Below are 21,378 nucleotides of genomic sequence, written 5' to 3' on the forward strand. Positions count from 1 at the left end.
ATAACAAATCAGTAACTAAGACTAATACTCTTATCTATAGATTTTCCACCAGATACGTAAAACATGTGACTCTGAGACGCCAGTTGAGAAACAGTCTGGGGTCGGTTTTCCGACCTCAGGATCATATCTTGTTTTCAAGATTATGAACTGTTCCCTCTGGACTTGTTCCAAGAGTCTCATGCCTTATAGCATCCAGTTTATCAATAATTATAAATTTCTTTTGCGGTCCTTGCTGGAGCCTGCTTTTCTTTTATTCTTCCTGTCTCCTACAATCTTTTTAAAGTGTTTTGCATCCTTTTTCATATGAAATATTGGAGACATTGGTCTGTGGTTTTCCTTTTTTGATGTGTTTTTTCTTTTGTTATTAGATTAGTTTATGACCTCATGAAATTAGTTAGGAAGTCTTCCTTCTTTCATATTCTGGAAGAGATTTCATAGAACTGGTTTTTTTTCTTTCTTACTTGATAGAATTCACCTGTGAAATCCTTTTGGGCTGGTAGGTTCATTATTTTTTTTAACTACAAAATGAATTTCATTAATAGACACAGGACTGTTCATATTATTTATTCTACAGTGACTTTATATACTTTTATTTTTTAAAGAACTGGTCTATTTCATTGAAATTTTTAGTTCTTGGACATAGAATTGTATGTATTATTTCTTTCTAATGCTTTTAAAGCCTCACACATCTACTTTTGATAATCCATTTCTGATCTTCTTTTCTGGTCAGTGTTTGTAGAGTATGATTATTACTGTTGACTCATTCAGTGACCCAACTTTTGGTTTCATTGATTCCTTGGTAAAAGAATGTATGTTCTGCTGCTGTTGAATGGACTATCTTATAAATGTCAGTTCACGTTCTTGACGGTATTGTTCAGATCTTCTTATCCTTTTCTATTTTCTGTTTCTTTTATCAATTACTGATAAAGCAGTTTTCAAGTCTTCAGAAAAAAATTGTGGATTCATCTATTCCTCCTTTCAGATTTGTCAGATTTTGCTTCATATATTTTGAGGTCTTTTTTAAGTACATAATCATTTAGGACTGTTATATCATTGGGGATAATTGAGACCTATACTGTTATAAAATAATCCATCTTTATGCTGGTAATATTCTTTGTTTTGAAGTCCATTATTTCACATTGTTATTACAACTGCTCCTCTCTTTGATTAACTTTTGTCTCCTGTATCTTTTATCATTCTTTAGCTTTTAACTTATCTTTGTCTTTATACTTAAAGTGGCTTTCCTGGACACAACATATGGTTCAGTTCTGTTCAGTCACTCAGTCATGTCTGATTCTTTGCAACCCCAATCGACTGCAGCATGCCAGACTTCCCTGTACTTCACCAACTCCCAGAGCCTGCTCTAACTCATATTCATTAAGTTGGTGATGCCATCCAACCATCTCGACCTCTGTCATCCCCTTCTCCTCCTGCCTTCAATTTTTCCCCACAACAGGGTCTATTCTGATGAGTCAGCTCTTCATATCAGGTGGCCAAAGCATTGGAGCTTCATCTTCAGCATCAGACCTTCCAATGAATGTTCAGGACTGATTTCCTTTAGGACTGACTGGTTTGATCACTTTTCAGTCCAAAGGACTCTCAAGAGTCTTCTCCAACACCACAGTTCAAAAGCATCAATTCTTTGGCATTCAGCCTTCTTTATGGTCCAACTCTCACATCCATGCATGAGTACTGGGAAAACCATAGCTTTGACTATATGACCTTTTTTCCCAAAGTAATGACTCTGCCTTTTAATACACTGTCTAGGTTGGTAATAGCTTTTCTTCCAAAGAGCAAGTGTCTTTTAATTTCATAGCTGCAGTCACCATCTGCAGTGATTTTGGAGCCCAAGAAAATAAAGTCTATTATTGTTTCCCCATTTATTTGCTATGAAGTGATGGGACCAGATGCCATGATCTTCACTTTCTGAAAGTTGAATTAGAAGCCAGCTTTTTTACTCTCCTCTTTCATCTTCATCACGATGCTCTTTAGTTCTTCTTCGGTTTCTGCCATAAGGGTGGTGTCATCTGCATATGTGAGTTATTGCTGTTTCTTCTGGCAATCATGATTCCAGGTTGTACTTTATCCATCTGGTATTTCTCATGATGTACTCTGCATATAAGTTAAATAAGCAGGGTGACAGTATACAGCCTTGACATACTCCTTTCCCAGTTTTGAACCAGTGTTTTGTTCTATGTCTGATTCTCAGTCTTGCTTCTTGACCTGCATACAGATTTTTCAGGAAGCAAGGAAGGTGGTCTGGTATTCCCATCTCTCTAAGAGTTTTTCGCAGTTTGTTGTGATCCATACAGTCAAAGGCTTTATTATAATCAATGAAGCAGAAGTAGATGTTTTTCTGAAATTCTCTTGCTTTTTCTATGATCCAGTGGATATTGGGAATTTATTCTGTTTCCTCTGCTGTTTCTAAATCTAGTTCTCAGTTCACATACTATTGAAGCCTCTCTTGGAGAATTTTGAGCATTACTTTGCTAGCATGTAAGATGAATGCAATTGTACAATAGTTTGAAATAACTCAGCTGTAATTCCATCACCTCCACTAACTTTGTTTGTGGTGTTGCTTCCTAAGGCCCACTTGACTTCGCACTCCAGGCTTTGTGGCTCTAGGTGAGTGATCACACCATCATGATTATCTGTGTCATGAAGATCTTTTTTGTATAGTTCTTCTGTGTATTCTTGCCACCTCATCTTACTATCTTCTGCTTCTGTTAGGTCCATACCATTTCTGTCTTTTATTTTGCCCATCTTTGCATGAAGTATTCCCTTGGTATCTCTAATTTTCTTGAAGAGATCTCTAGTCTTTCACACTCTATTGTTTTCTTCTTTTTCTTTGCATTGATCACTGACAAAGGCTTTCTTATCTCTCCTTGTAATTCTTTGAAACTCTGCATTTAGGTGGATATATCTTTCCTTTTCTCCTTTGCCTTTCACTTCTTTTCTCATAATATGGTTTATTTATGTTGTTGGACTGATTGAAATCTACTGTCTTCTCAGTCTTTATATTTCTTCCATTTTTTATTTCTCTTATTCTGTATTCCTTTGGGTTAACTAAACTTTTTATGATTACATTTAGTGCTTGCTATTTGCTTTGTTGTTGTTACTCAGTCACTAAAGCATGTCGATTCTTTGCAACCACATGAACTAGAGCACGCCATCTTCCCTGTCCTTCGCTATCTGCCAGAGCTTGCTCAAACTCATGTCCATTGAGTTGACAATGGCATCCAAGCATTTCATCTTTTGTCTCCCCCTTTTCCTCTTGCCCTCAATCTTTCCCAGCATCAGAATCTTTCCCAGTTCGACAGCTCTTTGCATCAGGTAGCCAAAGTATTGGAGCTTCAGCATCAGTTCTTCCAATGAATATTCAGCGTAGATTTCATTTAGGATTGACTGCTTGATTTCCTTGTGTCCGAGGGACTCTCAAGAGTCTTATCCAGCACCATATTGAAAGCATTAATTCTTCGGTGCTCAACCTTCTTTATGGTCCAACTCTCGCATCTGTACATTACTACTGGAAAAAAAAAATTAGCTTTGACCATACGGACCTTTGTTGTCAAAGTGATGTCTCTGCTTTTTTTTAATATGCTCTCTAGGTTTGTCATAGGTTTTCTTCCAAGGAGGAGGAATCTTTTAATTTCGTGGCTGCCGTCACCATCCACAATGATTTTGCAGCCCAAGAAGACAAAAATCTATTAATTTCCCCATCTATTTGCCATGAAGTGATGGGACTGGAGGATGCAGTGATCTTTGTGTTTTGAATGTTGAGTTTTATGCCAGCTTTTTCACTCTCTTTTTTTACCCCTCATCAGGAGGCCCTTTGGTTCCTCTTCACTTTCTGCCATTAGAGTGGTATCATTTGCATATCTGAGGTTATTGGTATTTCTCCTCTCAATCTTGATTCCAACTTTACAGTCATCCAGCCCAGCATTTCACATGATATAAGTTGAATAAGCAGGGTGACAGTATTCAGCCTTGATGTATTTCTCTCCCAATTTTAAACCAGTCCATTGTTCCATGTCCAGTTCTTACTGTTGCTTCTTGTCCTGAATACAGGTTTCTCAGGAGGCTGGTAAAATGCTCTGGTATTCCTCTCTCTTTTTAAGAATTTTCCACAGTTTGTTCTGATCCACACAGTTAAAGTGTTTAATGTAGTCAATGAACCTGAAGTAGATTTTTTTTTTTAATTGCTTGCTTATTCTATGATCCAGCAAGTGTTGACCATTTGATCTCTGGTTCCTCTGCCTTTTCTAAATCCACCTTTTATATCTGGACGTTCTTGGTTCATGTACTGTTGAAGCCTAGCTTGAAGAATTTTGAGCAGTACCTTGCTAGCATGTGAAATGAGGGCAGTCGTTTGGTAGTTTGAACATTCTTTGGCATTAGAATTGGGATTAGAATGAAAAATGACTTTTTCCAGTCCTGTGACCACTGCTGAGTCTTCCATATTTGCTGGCATATTGAATAAAGCATTTTAACAGCATTCTCTTTTAGGATTTGAAATAGTTGAGCTTTAATTCCGTCACCTCCACTAGCTATGGTCCTAGTAGTATATTCTAAGGCCCACATGATTCATATTCCAGGATCTGACTTTATATGAGTGATTACACCATCGTGGTTATCCAGGTCATTAAGAGCTTTTTTGTAGAGTTCTGTGTATTCTTGCCACTTCATCTTAGTCTCTTCTGCTTCTGTTAGGTCCTTGCCATTTCTGTCATTTATCAGTCCTGTGTTTGCATGAAATGTTCTCTTGGTATCTCTGATTTTCTTGAAGAAGCCTCTAGTCTTTCCCATTCTACTGTTTCCTCTATTTCTTTGCATTGTTCACTTAAGAAGGCTTTCTTATCTCTACTTGCTATTCTCTGGAACCCTGCATTCATTTGTGTATATATGTACCTTTCTTCTTTGCCTTTCCCTTCTCTTCTTTTCTCAGCTCTTTGTAAGGCCTCCTCAGACAACCATTCTGCCTTTTTGCCTTTCTTTTTCTTGGGGATGGTTTTGGTCACCGCTTCCTGTACAATGTTATGAACCTCTGTCCACAGTTCTTCAGGCACTCTGTCTCTCAGATCTAATCCCTTGATTCTGTTTGTCACTTATCCTGTATAATCATAAGGGGTTTGATTTAGATCATATCTGAATAGCCTAGTAGTTTTCCGTACTTTCTTCAATTTAAGTCTGAGTTTTTCAATTTGTAGCTCATAATCTGAGCTACGGTCAGCTCCAGGTCTTTTTTTTCTGACTGTATAGAGCTTCTCTGTCTTTGGCTGCAAAGATTAAAATCAGTCTGATTTCATTGTTGACCATCTGGTGCTGTCCACGTGTAGAATCATTCTGTTGTTGGAAGAGGGTGTTTGCCATGACCAGTGTGTTCTCTTAGCAAAACTCTTGTTAGCTTTTGCCCTCCTTCATTTTGTACTCCAAATCCAACTTACCTGTTACTCTAAGCATCTCTTGATTTCCTACGTTTGCATTCCAGTCCCTAATATGAAAGGGACATCTTTTTTGGTGTTAATTCTAGACAGTCTTGTAGGTCTTCTTAGAAACATGTGACTTCAACTTCTTCAGCATTAGTGGTTGTGGCATAGACTTGGATTACTGTGATGTTGTATGGTTTGCCTTGGAAATGAACTGAGATCTTTTTGTTGTTTTTGAGATTACACCCAAGTACTGCATTTCGGACTCTCTTGTTGACTCTGAGGACTACTCTATTCTTCTAAGGGTTTCTTGCCCACAATAATAAATATAATGGTCATCTGAATTAAATTCACCCATTCACGTCCATTTTAGTTCACTGATTACTAAGATGTCAGTGTTCACTCTTTCCATCTCCTGCTTAACAACATCCAATTTACTTTGATTCATGTACCTCACAATCTGGGTTCCTATGCAATATTGTTATTAACAGCATCGAACTCTGCTTTCACCACCAGACTCATCCACAACTTAGCGTCTTTTCCACTTCAGCCCAGCCTCTTCATTCTTCTGGAGCTATTTCTCTGCTCTTCTGAAGTAGCATATTGGACACCTACGGACTTGGGGGGCTTATCTTCTGTTGTCATATCTTTTTGCCTTTTCACACTGTTCACAGAATTCTCAAGGCAAGAATACTGAAGTGGTTTGTCTGTCATTCCCTTCTCCAGTCTCAAATCATAAGGTTAAAAATATGTATATTAGAGCTTTGAAATTTATCCCAGAGGTATTGGATGCATTTGTTTTGTATTTTTGCCCCAATCATTTTTTTGGTAATTTCTTGTGACTTGCCTAATTACATGACCCTTTCCTCAGCTCTGACGTTCATAAATCTTTTGAAGGCATTTTTTATTATTACCTTTAGTGATTTTTTTGCTTGTTTTGTTTTTTTTTCCCCCAGCATTTCTATTTACTTCTTTTAATTTTCATCTCTGGTAGTATTTCCCACCTGACCTTACATGTTGACTATTTTCCTATTAGATCTTTTAACATTGAATCATAATAATAATTTTAAATTCCTTGTTTAATGATATCAGCATCTATTTCAGATCTGAGCCAGTCTTTCTCTATTGAATGCTTTGTGCATTATTTTTCTTGCTTTTGTAATGTCTTATTTTTTTTTTTGGAATTGTCATCCTGTGTAGTAGTGTTTATGTATGGAAATGGCATTTCCATTTTGCCTTTCTTTCTATGAAATCTTTAATTTGAAAGAATGTTTGAGATGTTTGAAAGAATGTTTGAGATGTTTGAAAGAAGCACTGTGTTCCCCATATATAAGAGAAACTATCACAAGCTCTGTTGAGGTAAACAAAAACAAATTTACTTACCATTTTACTGTCTTAGATATTTTATTTAATAATTCTTTTTATAAATTTTTTAAATTACTTTTTGGAAGAAGTCCCACTCTGCATAATGCATTCTCTCATGTATGATTTTTAAAACAGACTTTTAGGTTATGAACTAAATTTATTCCCATTTACAAATGTGAAGACTTAAGTAGGCTAACTTACCTAAAGATAAACATCTATCAGATGACAAAATTGGACTGAATTTTCTGGGTCTCTCTGTTTCCTACCTGTATTCTTAAGTATTACCCTGTTTAGAATCACTTAGCTTAACAAAAATATTATTGTTGGGTTTCACTTATATTGAAGGTCTTGTGATAAGTGATGTGGAGGAAGGACGTGATCATTATATGAAGTGATCTGCATTTAATATACTAATGTTCCAAGAATGGACCTTAAAGAGTATCCTTTTTCACTTAGCAATTGGAATGGTAGAAATATGCTCTAATAGATTTTATGTATAAATGATACTTGGTCGACATATTTTAGAGAAACCTTTCAGGTTACTCTGAAGGATTCATTAACATTTTAAATGGACCAGTTCCCCTCCCGAAGTAGGACCATCATTGGCTTGGTTCCCAGGCCATTACTTATTCAAAGCTCATGAGTAACACAGCCCAAAATACACTGTACAAAGATAAATTGGATTATGGAGCACAATATGGGGATATAATTCAACATGTAGAAGTGATAATTGATACAGTAAAACAGCTGAAACACAATGATAGGATAAGGAAGAACAAGGAACATTTTCCCTAAGCCTTAGAGTATATCTTCAGCAAGGATAAAGAGGAAGAAAAATCACTGGACAAGAACCAGTTGGTAAGTTGTTTGTAGAATCAGTGTATTAGCAATGCTGTACAATAGAAATTTCTGTGATAATGAAAATATGCTATATCTGTGTTTGCCAATACAGTAGGAAATACTAGCTACTTTACATTCTCTGTGGGGTTAGAGGACTTCCCATGCATTGTCCACCTGGGATTTCATCTACTGACTTTGAGGGCTGGTTTACTTCTGCCAGTTATGCTTAGGGCAGACTGACTTCCTTGCTCAGTTACCTCTCGGACTTCACATTTTCACTTCATTCTAGACAGGTAGGTAGTTCTTTACTGTCTTCAGCTCTTTGACTTTTGGAAGTTTTTTGTTCCCATTTTTATTTAATAATTTGTTTTTGTTGGGAATTTTGGTCTGAGTATCCTAATCTACTATTAGAAATAGGAATCTTGTTTTGCTTTTAATTTCATGGAAACATGCCATGTTCATAATTTTCTGAACTCTGTGGCATAAACTTTCTTTTGTATGTTTCTACTTTATATTCTTTTCTCATGTTCTTTCTCCATTTTTTTTTCCAGGGTTTTTCGATAGGTCCCATGTTGAGAAAATTTGTATTGTTGCTTTTCATTGGTGATACTTTGCAATCAATTTATATGAAGTTTACAATCACATTGCAAGAAATTGATGTGCTTTTTATAAAGCTGGGAACGTTGGCAGCTTAAATGTTTGATCAGTTGTCTCCAGAGTTTCCTCATCAGTGTTTTTTTTTTTTTTTTAATGACTGCTTTCATGGCTAACTAAAAGCTCCCTTGGAGCCCCATGTATTATAATTTTTTTCTGCCTCAGTGTTCTTGTTGCTGTTTTTATATTTTTCATAAGATAAAATTGCATAGGGGACAGATACCTTTTTTTCTGTTACTTAACCTCCGAGTCCTGTTTTGTTTCTGTAGGTGGAACTGCTCTGTTTGTATTGGTTTTCTTGTATTCGCTTTGTTTGGTTGGTTGGTAAGTTGTATCCACCTCTTTTTGTGACCCTATGAACTATAGCCTGCCAGGCTCCTTGTCCACAGGATTTCCCAGGCAAGAATACTGGAGTGGGTTACCATTTACTTCACCAGGGGATATTCCTGACTGAGGGATTGAACCCATGCCTCATGCATTGGCAGGCAGATTCTTTATCAATGAGCCACTGGGGAAGCCCTTCTGTTTTTACATGACATAGGTAACACAAGGTTTAAGTCTTAAATTTAGTTCTCTGCTGGTTTCTAACTTTGCCTTTATTGTTTTCTATTTTCATTTCCACATGCTTGTCTTTTGATAACATTGTATTTTTCTTCTTGTCATAAAGAGTCTGTTAAATGATTTAGAGGTGGCTCAAACTAAAGAATCTACCCACAATGTGGGAGACCTGAGTTCGATCCCTGAACATCCCCTAGAAAAAGGGATGGCTACGCACTCCAGTATTTTTGCTGGAAAATTCCACGGACAGAGGAGCCTGGTGGGCTACACTCCATGTGGTGGCAAAGACTCAGACGTGACTGAGCTACTAACACTTTCACTTTCACCATACTTTTAGTGGCCTCTTGCTTTAAATGAGGCTTTGAATTAGTTGATTTCAAAGATTTCTTCCTCTAGTTAGTAATTTCTTTGCAAGCTTATTGTTTTTAAAACTTTCCTTTTGTAGTTTATTAGTTCAAAAGCAAGTAGGTATTATAGGGATAAACTGTAATTTTAAAATCACTGAGTCTTTTGTTAAGTGATACTGATCCACACAAAAATTTGCACTTATATGTTTATAGCAGGTTTATTGTTATAATTGCCAAAACTTTTAAGAAACATAGATGTCTTCAACAGGTAAATGGATAAACTACAGCATATTGATAGACTGAAATGTTACTTAGCAATAAAAAGAATGAGCTGTGAAGTCATAAAAAGATATGAATGAAACTTCAGTGCACATTTCACAGTATAAGAAGCCCGTCTGAAAATATTACTTTATGATTCTATCTATATAACATTCTGAAAAAGACAAAATATATAGAGATAGTAAAGAGATCAGTTATTTTCTGGGGGATTGAAAAGAAGAAAGAGGAGTTATTAAGTGGAGTGCAATGGGTTTTGAAGGCAGTAAAACTATCCTTGTGTGATACTGTAATAAATAGTGGGTTCATGACACTATACATTTGTCAAAAGCCATAGAACTGTGCAATACAAAGAGGGAACCCTAATGTAAACCCTGTGGACTTTAGTTAAAAATGATATATCTACATTGGTTCATCACAGTCATAACAAATTTACCACACTGATGTAAGATATTAATATTAATGGAAAAACTGTATGGCATGGGAGGATGGTGAGTAGGAGAGGAGAATGCAGAAACTCTTATTTTCTGTACAGCTTTTCAGTAAATCTAAAACTTATTTTAAAAACTAAAATCTGTTAATTAAAAGATACTAATGCCTGAGAAAAAGGTTAAAGTATTGAGTATACCAAGTAATCGAATAACTAAAAGTGATATCTAAGTAAAGTAACAAAATAACATTATTTGAATATGTTTCTTTTTATTGTTAATACTGTCCTTGTCTGCCTTTTTTTTTTTTCTTTTAACAATACCTGTAGTCTTTTCTGTTCCTGTGTTTATTTTTATTTTCTTTTTGGTCGTTTCTATTAGGTGTACTAGCCCTATCTTGGTACCCACCTGATTTGAATGATGAGAATGGAGAACCTACTGATAACTTGGTGCCAACTATTTTGGATAAAGCTCATAAATATAATCTGAAGGTATTTAATTTATTTTATTGAGATATAATATTAGATTAGTTTAAGGTGTTCAGCATAATGATTTGATATATGTATATATTGTGAAATAATTGTCACAATTAGTCTAGTTAACTTTTATCCCCACACATAGTGCTGTTTTTTTTTTTGTCTGTTTGCTATGATGAGGATTTTTAAGTTGTATTCTTTTAGCAAGTTTTAAATATACCATGCAGTATTATTAACTATAGTTATGAAGCTGTACTTTACATCCTGGAAGCTTACTTGTTTTATAACTGGAAGTTTATGCCTTTTAACTATCTTCACACACTTTACCCACCCCCTGTCTCAAGCAGTCACAAACCTGTTCTCTGTATCTATGAGTTGGTTGTTTTATGTTTTGTGTGCACGTGTGTGTGTGTGTGTGTGTGATTGCTGTTTTGTTTTTGATTCTGTATATAAGCGAGATCATACGGTTTTTGTCTTTCTCTGACAGACTTATTTCACTTAGCATAACACCCTCAGGGTTAATTCATGTTGTCACTAGTGGCAACATTTCCTGGTTTGTTTGTTTGTTTGTTTTTGACTGAATAATATAATATTTGTGTGTGTGTGTGTATACACACACCATTTTTTGTTATTCATCATTATGGATGCTTCCAGCATAAGCACTTCCATTTCCTGGGTATTATAAATAATGATGCAGATGTATTTTCAAGTTAGTGCTTTTGCTTCCTTTGGATAAGTACCCAGAAGGAGAATTGCAGGATAGCATATTTCTATTTTTAATTATTTCAAGAAGCTCCATACTATTTTCATAGTGGCTTCATCAATTTATATTCCCACCAAAGTGAACAAGTGTTCCCTTTTCTTCTCATGGTCACTAACAGTTCTTATTTCTTAATTTTTGATAATAGCTATTCATACAGGTATAAGGCACTATCTCAGTGTGGTTTTGATTGGCATTTCCCTGATGATTAGTGACGTTGAGCACCTTTTCAAGTACCTGTTGGCTCTCTGTATATGTTTCTAGGGAGAATGTCTATTCAGAAGTGATACACGTTTTTCAAAGCGTTTGTTTGTTTTTTGCTAATGTGTTAATAGGACTCATTTATATATTTTGGATATTAACATTTTTTCAGATACACAGTTTGCAGGTATGTTCTCCCATTTATTATATTACCTTTTCATTTGTTAGTGGCTTCCTTTGCTGTACAGAAGCTCTGTAGTTTGATGTAGTGTCATTTGTTTATTTTCACTTTTGTTGTTTTTGGTTTTGGTGTCAAATCCAAAAAAGTCACAGCCAACACCAGTTTCAGGGAGCTTACCACCTTTGTTTTCTTCTAAAAATTTTATGTTTTCAGATGTTATGCTTAAGACTTTAGTCCATTTTTAGATATTTTTTGTGTATAGTGTAAGGTGGTTCTGTTTCATTCTTTTGCATGTGGCTGTTCAGTTTTTCCAATGCTATTTATTGAAGAGACTGTCCTTTCCCTATTGTATATTCTTAGCTCCTTTGTTGCAAATTAGTTGACCACAGGTGCCTGGATTTATTTCTGGGCTCTGCATTCCATTCCATTGATCTATGTATTTTTATGACAATACCAAACTATTCTGATTACTATAGTTCTGTAATATAGTTTGAAATGAAGTATGGTGCCTCCAACATCATTCCTTTTTCTCAAGATTGCTTTGACTTTAGATGGCACCCCACCCCAGTACTCTTGCCTGGAAAATCCCATGGACGGAGGAGCCTGGTAGGCTGCAGTCCATGGGGTCGCTAGGAGTTGGACACGACTGAGCAACTTCACTTTCACTTTTCACATTCATGCATTGGAGGAGGAAATGGCAACCCACTCCAGTGTTCTTGCCTGGAGAATCCCAGGGACGGCGGGGCCTGGTGGGCTGCCGTCTTTGGGGTCGCACAGAGTCAGACACGACTGAAGTGACTTAGCAGCAGCAGTAGCAGTAGGGTCTTTTGTGGTTGCATACAAATTTTAGAATTGTTTGTTCTATTTCTGTGAAAAATGCCTTTAGTATCTCATTGAATCTATAAATTGCTTTTGGTAATATGGATATTTTAATAATATTAACTCTTCCAATCCACGAGTGTGGGATATCTTAACATCTACTTGTGTTTTTTTAATGTCTGTCATTAACATATAGTTTTCAGGGAACAGATCATTCACCTCCTCTGTTAAGCTTATTTCTAGGTAGCTTATTCCTTCTGATGCAGTGATAAGTGGAATTGTTTCATGAATTTATCTTTCTTCATTCATTCTTAGTGAAATGTAAGAGATTTTTGTATATTGATTTTTATATCCTGCAAGTTTACTGAATTTGTTCGTTTAAAGTTTTTCAATGAAGTCTTAAGAGTTTTCAGGATGTCACATGTTGTTGTCTGTAAATAGAGACAACGTATTGTTGTCTGTAAATAGAGACAACACAGTTTCTATTTTTCTCCTTCTTTTCTGAATTTGATGCCTTTCATTTGTTGTGTTGTTACATTATTGCTCTGGCTATGAATTCCAGTGCTGTATTGAATAAAAGTGGTGAGAGTAGGTATCCCCGAGTTGTTGCTGATCATGGAGAAAAAAACGTTCGGCTTTTCTCCCTTGAGTCTGATTTTAGCTGCAGTATTGTGATATGCAGCCATTATTTTGTTGAAGTACTTTTTCTCTATACTCACTTTGTTGAGAGTTTGTATCATGAATGGGTGTTGAATTTTGTTGAATGCTTTTTTTCTGCTTTTTTTGAGATGCTCATATGAATTATATGGTTAATTTTGTGAATGTGTATCACATTGATTTGAGGGTGTCAATTCATCCTTGCATCCTGGAAATAAATCCCACTTGATCACAATGTATGATCCTTTTGTTGTATGTTGAATTCAGCTTATTAATATTTGTTGAGAATTTTTGCATCTCTGTTCATCAGGGTTATTGGCTTTTAATTATCTTTTATTGTGGTGTCCTGACTGCTTTTAGTATCAGCATATTGCTTGTCCCATATAATGAGTTTGGAGGTATTCCCTTCTCTTCAAATTTTTGGAAGAATTTGATAGGATTAGTATTAATTCTTCTTTGAATATTTGGTAGAGTTCACCAGTTAAGCTGTCTGATGCTGGGTTTTGTTTGTTGGAGATTTTTGATTACTGATTATTTCCTTTCAAGTTACCTACCAGTCTGTTCAAATTTTTCTGTTTCTTAATGATTCAGTCTTGGAAGGTTGTATTTCTAGAAATATATCTATTTGTGATGTCTGTGGAGTATTAAAGTCCTCTGTTATTATTGTATGGCTGTTTTACTCTTTAGGTCTGTTAATATTTGTATTTATATTTAGATGCTCCTATGTTAGGTGCTAACATATTTACAAATGTTCTATCCTCTTATTATATTGATCCCTTTATCACTATGTAATGACCTCTTTCTCCTCTGTCTCTTATTACAGTCTTTGTTTTATGTTCTACTTTGTCTCTTATAAGTGTTGCCACTACAGCTTTCTCTTGGTTTCCAAGAGTGTGGGGTATATTTTTCCATCCCTTTGTTTTCAGTCTGTGTGTGTTTGTACACACATGTTTGTACATTTGTGAGAATCTTGTGGGTAAGATAAAGATGACTTTTTATTATTGATAGGTATGGAGTTCTTGCCATTTTGTTAATAATTTTATAGCTCTTTTATAATTTCTTTTTTTTTTTTTCTTTCTACTTTTCTTGCTACTCTTGTGATTTGATGATTTTCTGTCGTGGCATTCTTAAATTCTATATTCTTTATCTTTTGTGTCCCTACTCTAGGTTTTGCTCTATAGTTACCATAAGGCCTACATAAAACAATTTATATTTATAATAGTCTATTTTAAGTTGACAACAAATTAACTTTGGTAACAGTCTGAAGCTCTATGTTTTTACTTACTCATATTTTATATTTTTGAAGTCTTCATTTACATCATCTTACCTTGCTTATTCACTGACAATTACTGTGCTTATAATTATTTTTACTGTTTGTCTTTTAACCTTCATGCTAGCACTTTATAGAAGTGATTAATCTTGTTTACATTAGCTTTTTCTAATTTTACTATATTTTAATTTTTACCAGTGAGGTTTATATGTTTATATTTTTTCCTTTTGTTTCATCTTCAAAAGTCCCTTTAACATTTCTTGTAGGACTGGACTATTGGTCATTACTCTTACGTTTTATTTTTCTGGACAACTTTTTAAATCTCTTTCAACTCTGAGTGATAACTTTGTTATGCAGAGTATTCTTTTTTGGCTGTTTAATTTTTTTCAGAGCTTTAAAATACCATGCCCTTCTATATTTTTTCAACTAGAAAATATGCTAATAGTCTTATAGGGGTTCCCTTTTATATAAGAGGTTTTTCTCGTGCTTCTTCAAAGAGTCTGTCTGTCCTTTAACTTTTGACAATTTATTTGTATTATATATTAGTGTGGGTCTTCTTAAATTCATCTTGGTTGAAACTTTCAGGCCAGACTTTGGGCAGCAGCTTTTAAGTTATACATAGACACCTCTTTCCATGGACATCTGGGAGATGGACCTTTCACTCTGCTCTCTGTGTACAGAGTCCTGCATGATAGTTAAGAACCATTTCTTCCTTTGTGTCATCCAAATAGATCCATGAACTCAAGACCCACCAGCCACTAGAGCCAGGCATCAAGGGTTATTTCTTCTGGACAGCAACCACAAAAGTTGGTGCACCAAATATGGGCAGAAGCTCCTTTCTCAGAGGTTACCAGTGACCTGGGGCTGGGCACGGGGTCTTTGTGAAGTTGATGTCCAGTTCGTTCCCAAGATTGCAGCTGGCCCTAGACTTGTGTTTAATTTGATGCCCTCCCCTCAGGCCAAATCTATGAAAATAGGACAATAGTCCTCTTTCACAGAAAGACTGGATGCCTGTCTGTTACCTCTCTGCTTTGTCCACTGAGTTGTTGCTGCTTATGTTCTCTTTCTCCACTTGTTTCAGTCCTCCGGGGCTGACAAATGCTAACCACTGTGACAGCCAGAGCCAGATGATCAAGGTAGTACCTCCTTAGCTGCCGCAGCAAAAACCAGGCCACCAGACATGTGCACAAGTTTCTTTCTGGGAGATACTGGTGACCTGGAGTGAGATGGAAGAGGACACCAGCGTGGCTCTTGCCAGCCTTTTTGGTCTTTGGAGAGTATTCAGTAAGCTTCTAGGTATGCCCTAAATTAGATGCCTGCCACTTAAACTGAAGCTTTAATATAAGTGTCTAAGTCTCTTTTACAGAAAGACTAGGCAATTTTAATCGTCTGTCTTTTTGCTGGGCCTTGGGTGTTGGCATAGCGAATCCTCATGAACTGTCTATGTAATTTTTCTGAGTTCGCTATAGCCTCGTGTGTATCATGGACACGAGCCTTGTTAACTATCAGAGTGAAATGTTTTAGGTGTTTGTTGCTCAGGTGCAGGTCTGAAAAGCTGGGGTACCAGATATAGAGTTCAAATTGTTTGCTCCTCAAAAAGAAGCTCAAGAGTTGTGTGTTTTCCTCCTATTTGTGGGTCTCCATACCAGGAGTGGAGTTTATAGTTAGATTGTGACTCAGCCTCTCCTACCCATTTCAGTATCAGTCTTTTTATTTTTTTCACTAGTATGTAGGAGTCACTCAGCTAGTTTTTGGATTTCTTTCAGAGAAAATTGTTCCTTGTATAGTTGTAGATTCGGTGTGTCCCTGGTAGGAGGTAAGTTATGAATCCCCCTACATTGCTATCAAGAACTAGAACTTCTAAAGGTATTTTATTATCAAATTATTGACAATTTGATAATAAAATATTCATGGATTATTCTTTGGGATATGAGGAGAGTAATTGCAATTTTTGTAGTAGTCATTTTAATTAAAACTTGATGTGAAAATAATGACTTAGAATCTTTTATAATAATATATTTTCTCATGAAAAATTTCTGAGTTCCAAACCTCATCTAGAGTATAATTTGCTAATGTTCCATTCTATTAAAATTTTTCTGTATATGTTCTATTTTCATTATGGCAGAAAAGAGAGAATTGCAGTGTTCTTTTATAAAGCTAATGAAATGACAACCCACTCCCAATATTCTTGCCTAGAGAATCCGATGGACAGAGGAGCCTGGCAGGCTACAGTCAATGGGGTCACAAGAGTTGGACACGACTGAGTGACTAAACCATCTAGTGAGATTTACATATCTAAGTGTCTTGGATGTCAAAGATTTACTAAAAATAAATTTTGTTAACCATATGAGTTTAAATATTTCTAAGATAGAAAACAAACTACTGTCTAAAAATCTGTCAAAATTGGATTTTAATTTAAACCTTGTATACACATACATACATGTATGTACACACACACACAGACACACTCATACACTCATGTACCTAAAAAATGCAGGTGAAAGTCTGAAGGCAGTTATAAGATCAAGTATATTCTACCCATATAGTAAGATGTGTTACAACTGTGGGAAAATTTCATTTATTTCAGAAATTAATGAATCATGGAAGCAAATAGAAGTAATGATTAAAAGGATTTTGAATAGCACTACAAAGGAAATTTTTACAATGAATAGCAAGAGAATAGAAATTATTTTTAAAATCCAAGGATGCTTTTCAAAAATTGGTTATGTAGTAGTTAGCAACATTAATCTTAATAAATTCACAAAAAACATAACCATACAGGCTGCATTCTCTGTCCATATTCAGTTCAACTGAACATTAAAAGTAATGCCAAAATAAACATTTCATTAATCATTTAGTTGCTAAGTTGTGTTGGACTCTTTGATCCCATGGACTGTAGCCTGCCAGGCTCCTCTGTCTGTGGGATTTCCCAGGCAAGAATATACTGGAGTGGGTTGCCATTTCCTTCTCCAGGGGATCTTTCTGATGCAGGGATTGAACTGGGGTCTCTGCATTGCAGGCAGATTCTTTACTGTCTGAGCCACCAAGGAAGCCCTCAAACATTTTTTTCAACTTTTTAGTATAAAATTGTCTAAAATTTTAATTATAACATTATAACTGAAAATAACACTTCTTTTAAAGTAAAGATCAGAAGTGAAAATTTAGGATGATATAAAAATAGACAGCACTAAGATTATCAATACCAATGTGGGACATGGATGATGAAATAAATGAAAATTACAAGGAGGGATTAATAAGGATGACATAAGCCATTAATTAAATAAATACAAGACCTTCAAAATCGGTAGCCTTGATAAATTATTTTTCCACTCTGGGGAAGAATAAAATAAACCACTAGCAAGATTAGAAAAAAAAGGAAAAATAGACAAAACATAATATCAAAACTTGAAAGGGAATACTAGACCTATAGAGATAGAAGTGCATTTAAGATTGTATATTGCCACATTTAAAATATGGGCTCCCCTGCTGGCTCAGATGGTAAAGAATCTGCCTGCAATGCAGGAGACCCAGGTTCGATCCCTGGGTTGGGAAGATCACCTGGAGAAGGAAACAGCAACCCATTCCAGTGTCCTTGCCTGGACAATTCCATGGACAAAGGAGCCTGGTGGGCTACGTCCCTGGGGTCTTAAGAGTCGGACACGACTAAGTGACCAACACTTCCATATTTAAAATATATAAAAAATGAATAGTATTCTTGGAAAACACAAAGTTTATTTTTTTGCAGAGAGAAGTTTAAAAAAATCTAAATTGACTTGTATCCTGGAAAACTTTTATTGAATGTACGTCTTCCTCAAATACCAGATCTTATCTAGCAGTTCTGTTCAACCTTTCAGAACCAGTTGATGCTTGTTGTAGTGAAATACTGTGGAAGGTTTTCTCATTATCTACTGCTTTATAACAAATTACCTCAAAACTCGGCAGTTTAAAATAGCAAAGACTTTGTATCTCGCAGTTTTTAAAGATCAGAAATCCGGAAGTGGTTTAGCCTGGTGAGTCTGGTTCAGGATTTCTTAGAAGGTTGTAATCAAGCTGTTGGCTGGTAGTATAGTTATCTGAAGCTAGAGGATCTATTTCCAAGTTTTCTTATGTGGTAGTTGATATACCTTAGTTTCTTTTAGCTGTTGGAAATGAGACTCAGTCCTTTTTTTTTTTTTTTTAATTAAAGTGTAGTTGATTTACAGTTTTTCAGTATATGAGACATAGTTTGTGGACAGCCTCTCCACAAGACTCCCTATGTCTCCTTATGGTTGCTGGCTTCTCCCATAATGATGGCTTGAGAGAGTTCCATGTAGAAGGTGCAGTGTTTTGTGATCTAATTGAGGAAGTGATTGTCACGTATGCCCTATTTTATTGGTTTTTCTGCTGATAAACCTGTCCTCATACAGTGTGCAAGGCAAATGCACAGGTTTTGAAATATCAGGAGTTGGGGATCATCGGTGGCCATGTTGGAGACTGGTTACCAAGGAAGACTTGCAAATTTAATCTATAATGATAACACAATTCTGATTCAAAAAATAAACAAGGATAGCACAAGAAATTTATAGAGTGACCTCATTAATGAAAATATATGCAAAATTTCCAAAGAAAACTTAGAAGTGTTTATTAACAAGAATCTATGAGTGGATTCAGGAGTATGAAATCTTAATCCAAACCACCTGCATTCAGTCCTAGTTCAACCACTTACTAGCTTTGCTTCAGTTTCCCCATTTCTCAATGGAAAAAGTAACAAAATCTATTAATACCTTACATAGGGTAATACATGGGAAACAGTTACTGGCACATGTTGATTATTTAAAGGAGACATGATTATCTTGATATTAAACTTTTGAGGGAATTAAAACTCTTTACTGATAGAATTAATAACCAACATTCTTTAACTTGATAAAGGATATTCTTTAGTAACCTATATCAAACACCATACTTAATGGATAAACATTAATGCTCAGTAAACCACAATCAGTCAAGAATGCCCTCGATAGTCAATGTCACTTAATATTATAATAGAAAGTCTGAACAAAGTGGTTTAACCTAAGTATAAAAATGTTTTCTAAGTAAAATTTTCATTTTTGTACATGGAAAATATTTACAATACCTGTGAATATACTAGATTTAATGAGTCTAGTAAGGTAACTAGAACCAAAGAAATATGCAAGTCAATAGGATTCATATATTACAAGAGAAAATATGGGAAAAACTACATTGAGAATAACATTAGCAGTAGATGCACAAAGATTTGTTAGCATTTTATTGAAGGAAATGAAAGATTTACATAAATGGGAAAACATGAATTTTATGGAAAGATTCAAAACTAACCATTCTCTCTAACATTTGTATTTCATTTTCAATATAATTTATAAATTAAATGCAATCCCAGATAAAAGTTTCAGTGAGATTTTAAATGAAGAATTTGGCAGGCTATTCCAAAGTTTATAAATGTTAGGAAAGTATTTATTAAACATTTAAAACTTGTCTTCCCAGATACTAAAGTGTGTTTTAAAATGACAGAAATTAAGAGTATGGCATTAGCATCAGTATACACACAGAGATCAGTGAAAATAATAGAGTCATTTTATATGAGAATCTAACGTAATTCAAGAATCATTGAGAGTGAGGTGTAAAAGGAATGTTTATTAATGATCTTAACTTCATGATACTGGTTTAGTGTTTTGAATTATCTACCCTGCTGTTTTGTGTCCTTGGGCATTAATTTACACGTCTAATAATTCTACTTCTCAAATTGTTCTTTGTTCAAGTTTATTCTTTTTCAATGCAGTGTGTTTGCAAATCTTACTGAAAACATGAATTGGAATATCTTTTAACCAGAGACTTATGTGCCCTGAGGTTGTTCTCACTCTTAAAAACTTCTTGCAGTTTATATAGCTAAATGGAACATAGGCTGATTTGTCCAATACAGTACAATACAATAATTGAGTAAGTTCTTTTAAGAGATAATATGGATCCCAGTTGAAATATTAATGTCCAAATTAAAATGTGGAAAATTAGTCTTAATATTCTTTTTGCAGCTTAAAGACTCGGTAGCTACTGGGGAATATAAGTGGAACTCTAGAGAAAGAGAAATAGCTAAATAGGCAAGAATTTTTTATTCCTGTCAATGAAGGCTCCTACTTTATAATCCTGAAGGTAAGGAAGCATCTCTTAAATTAGCTGACTGGCAAGAGCTGTCATATGCCATGTCCTCAGTTTCTTTCAGTGAGCTCTTATTGGTGCTTGAAATCTGTGAGTAAACGGACATCAGGTCTGAGTCTGGATGGTTAGTGGTGTAGTGTTAGTCGCTCAGTCGTGTCCAACTCTTTGCGATCCTGTGGACTGTAGTCTGCCAGGCTCCTCTGTCCATGGGATTCTTCAGGCAAGATTACTGGAGTGGATTGCCATTCCCTTCTCCAGAGGATCTTCCCAACCCAGGGACTGAACCTGGATCTCCAACATTGCAGGCAGATTCTTTACCATTTGAGCTACAGGGAAGTCCGTCGATTCTGGACAAACATGATTTATTTTCCATAAAACAGATCCAAAGGCCACTTTTTTTGTCCAGGCTCTACTGTTATCCTGGGAGATGGGAAGTAAGAAGCCGCCACAATTCAAGAGAGCTGGCAATTTTAGTACTTTCAGGACATTCTTAAAGGTAAAGTGAAATGTTCTGATGCATGAAGATAGCTGGCAAGAGTACTGGAGTAGGGTGCCATCGCCTTCTCTGAGATAGCTGACTAGTTCTATTTAAAGCCTCTGTGCAGAAGGAGAATGTGGGCCAAGAGGTGTGGTCACCAGCATACTTAATTTCTCTGTGCTTCAGATTGTGTATGTCATGATCAGAAAAATGTGGAACCAGTCAGGGTAATAATTTGCAAAAATTTTAGAAACATTTCTTGGCCTTGTGTCTGGTGATGAACTCTATCCAGTACCAAAAAATAGACTAGGAATCACGAGACTGGAGTTCTTGTCCCAGCTGAGTACTCTGGAATCTTCAATTACTTACTTCATCTTTTTGGCTTATCTGCTTCATTTGTAGAATGACAGGATGAAGTGATAAGATGGTTTTATTTATTATACTTTTGTGTGATTTCTGTTGTGTTGATGTTCA

At 35.6% G+C, this 21,378-nt stretch overlaps 1 protein-coding gene across 1 annotated transcript in view; it reads left to right on the top strand.

The window, feature by feature from the left end:
• Positions 1-21,378, top strand: part of MANEA (mannosidase, endo-alpha) — a 76,309-nt gene that overhangs the window by 35,261 nt on the left and 19,670 nt on the right. Inside the window, exon 3 of the mRNA XM_010834725.1 lies at positions 10,276-10,385. Within this exon, the coding sequence (XP_010833027.1) occupies positions 10,276-10,385 (110 nt within the window). The remainder of the gene's footprint in view (positions 1-10,275; positions 10,386-21,378) is intronic.

This window comes from Bison bison, unplaced genomic scaffold (genome assembly GCF_000754665.1).
Source record: "Bison bison bison isolate TAMUID 2011002044 unplaced genomic scaffold, Bison_UMD1.0 scf7180017864035, whole genome shotgun sequence".
Taxonomy (NCBI): domain Eukaryota; kingdom Metazoa; phylum Chordata; class Mammalia; order Artiodactyla; family Bovidae; genus Bison; species Bison bison.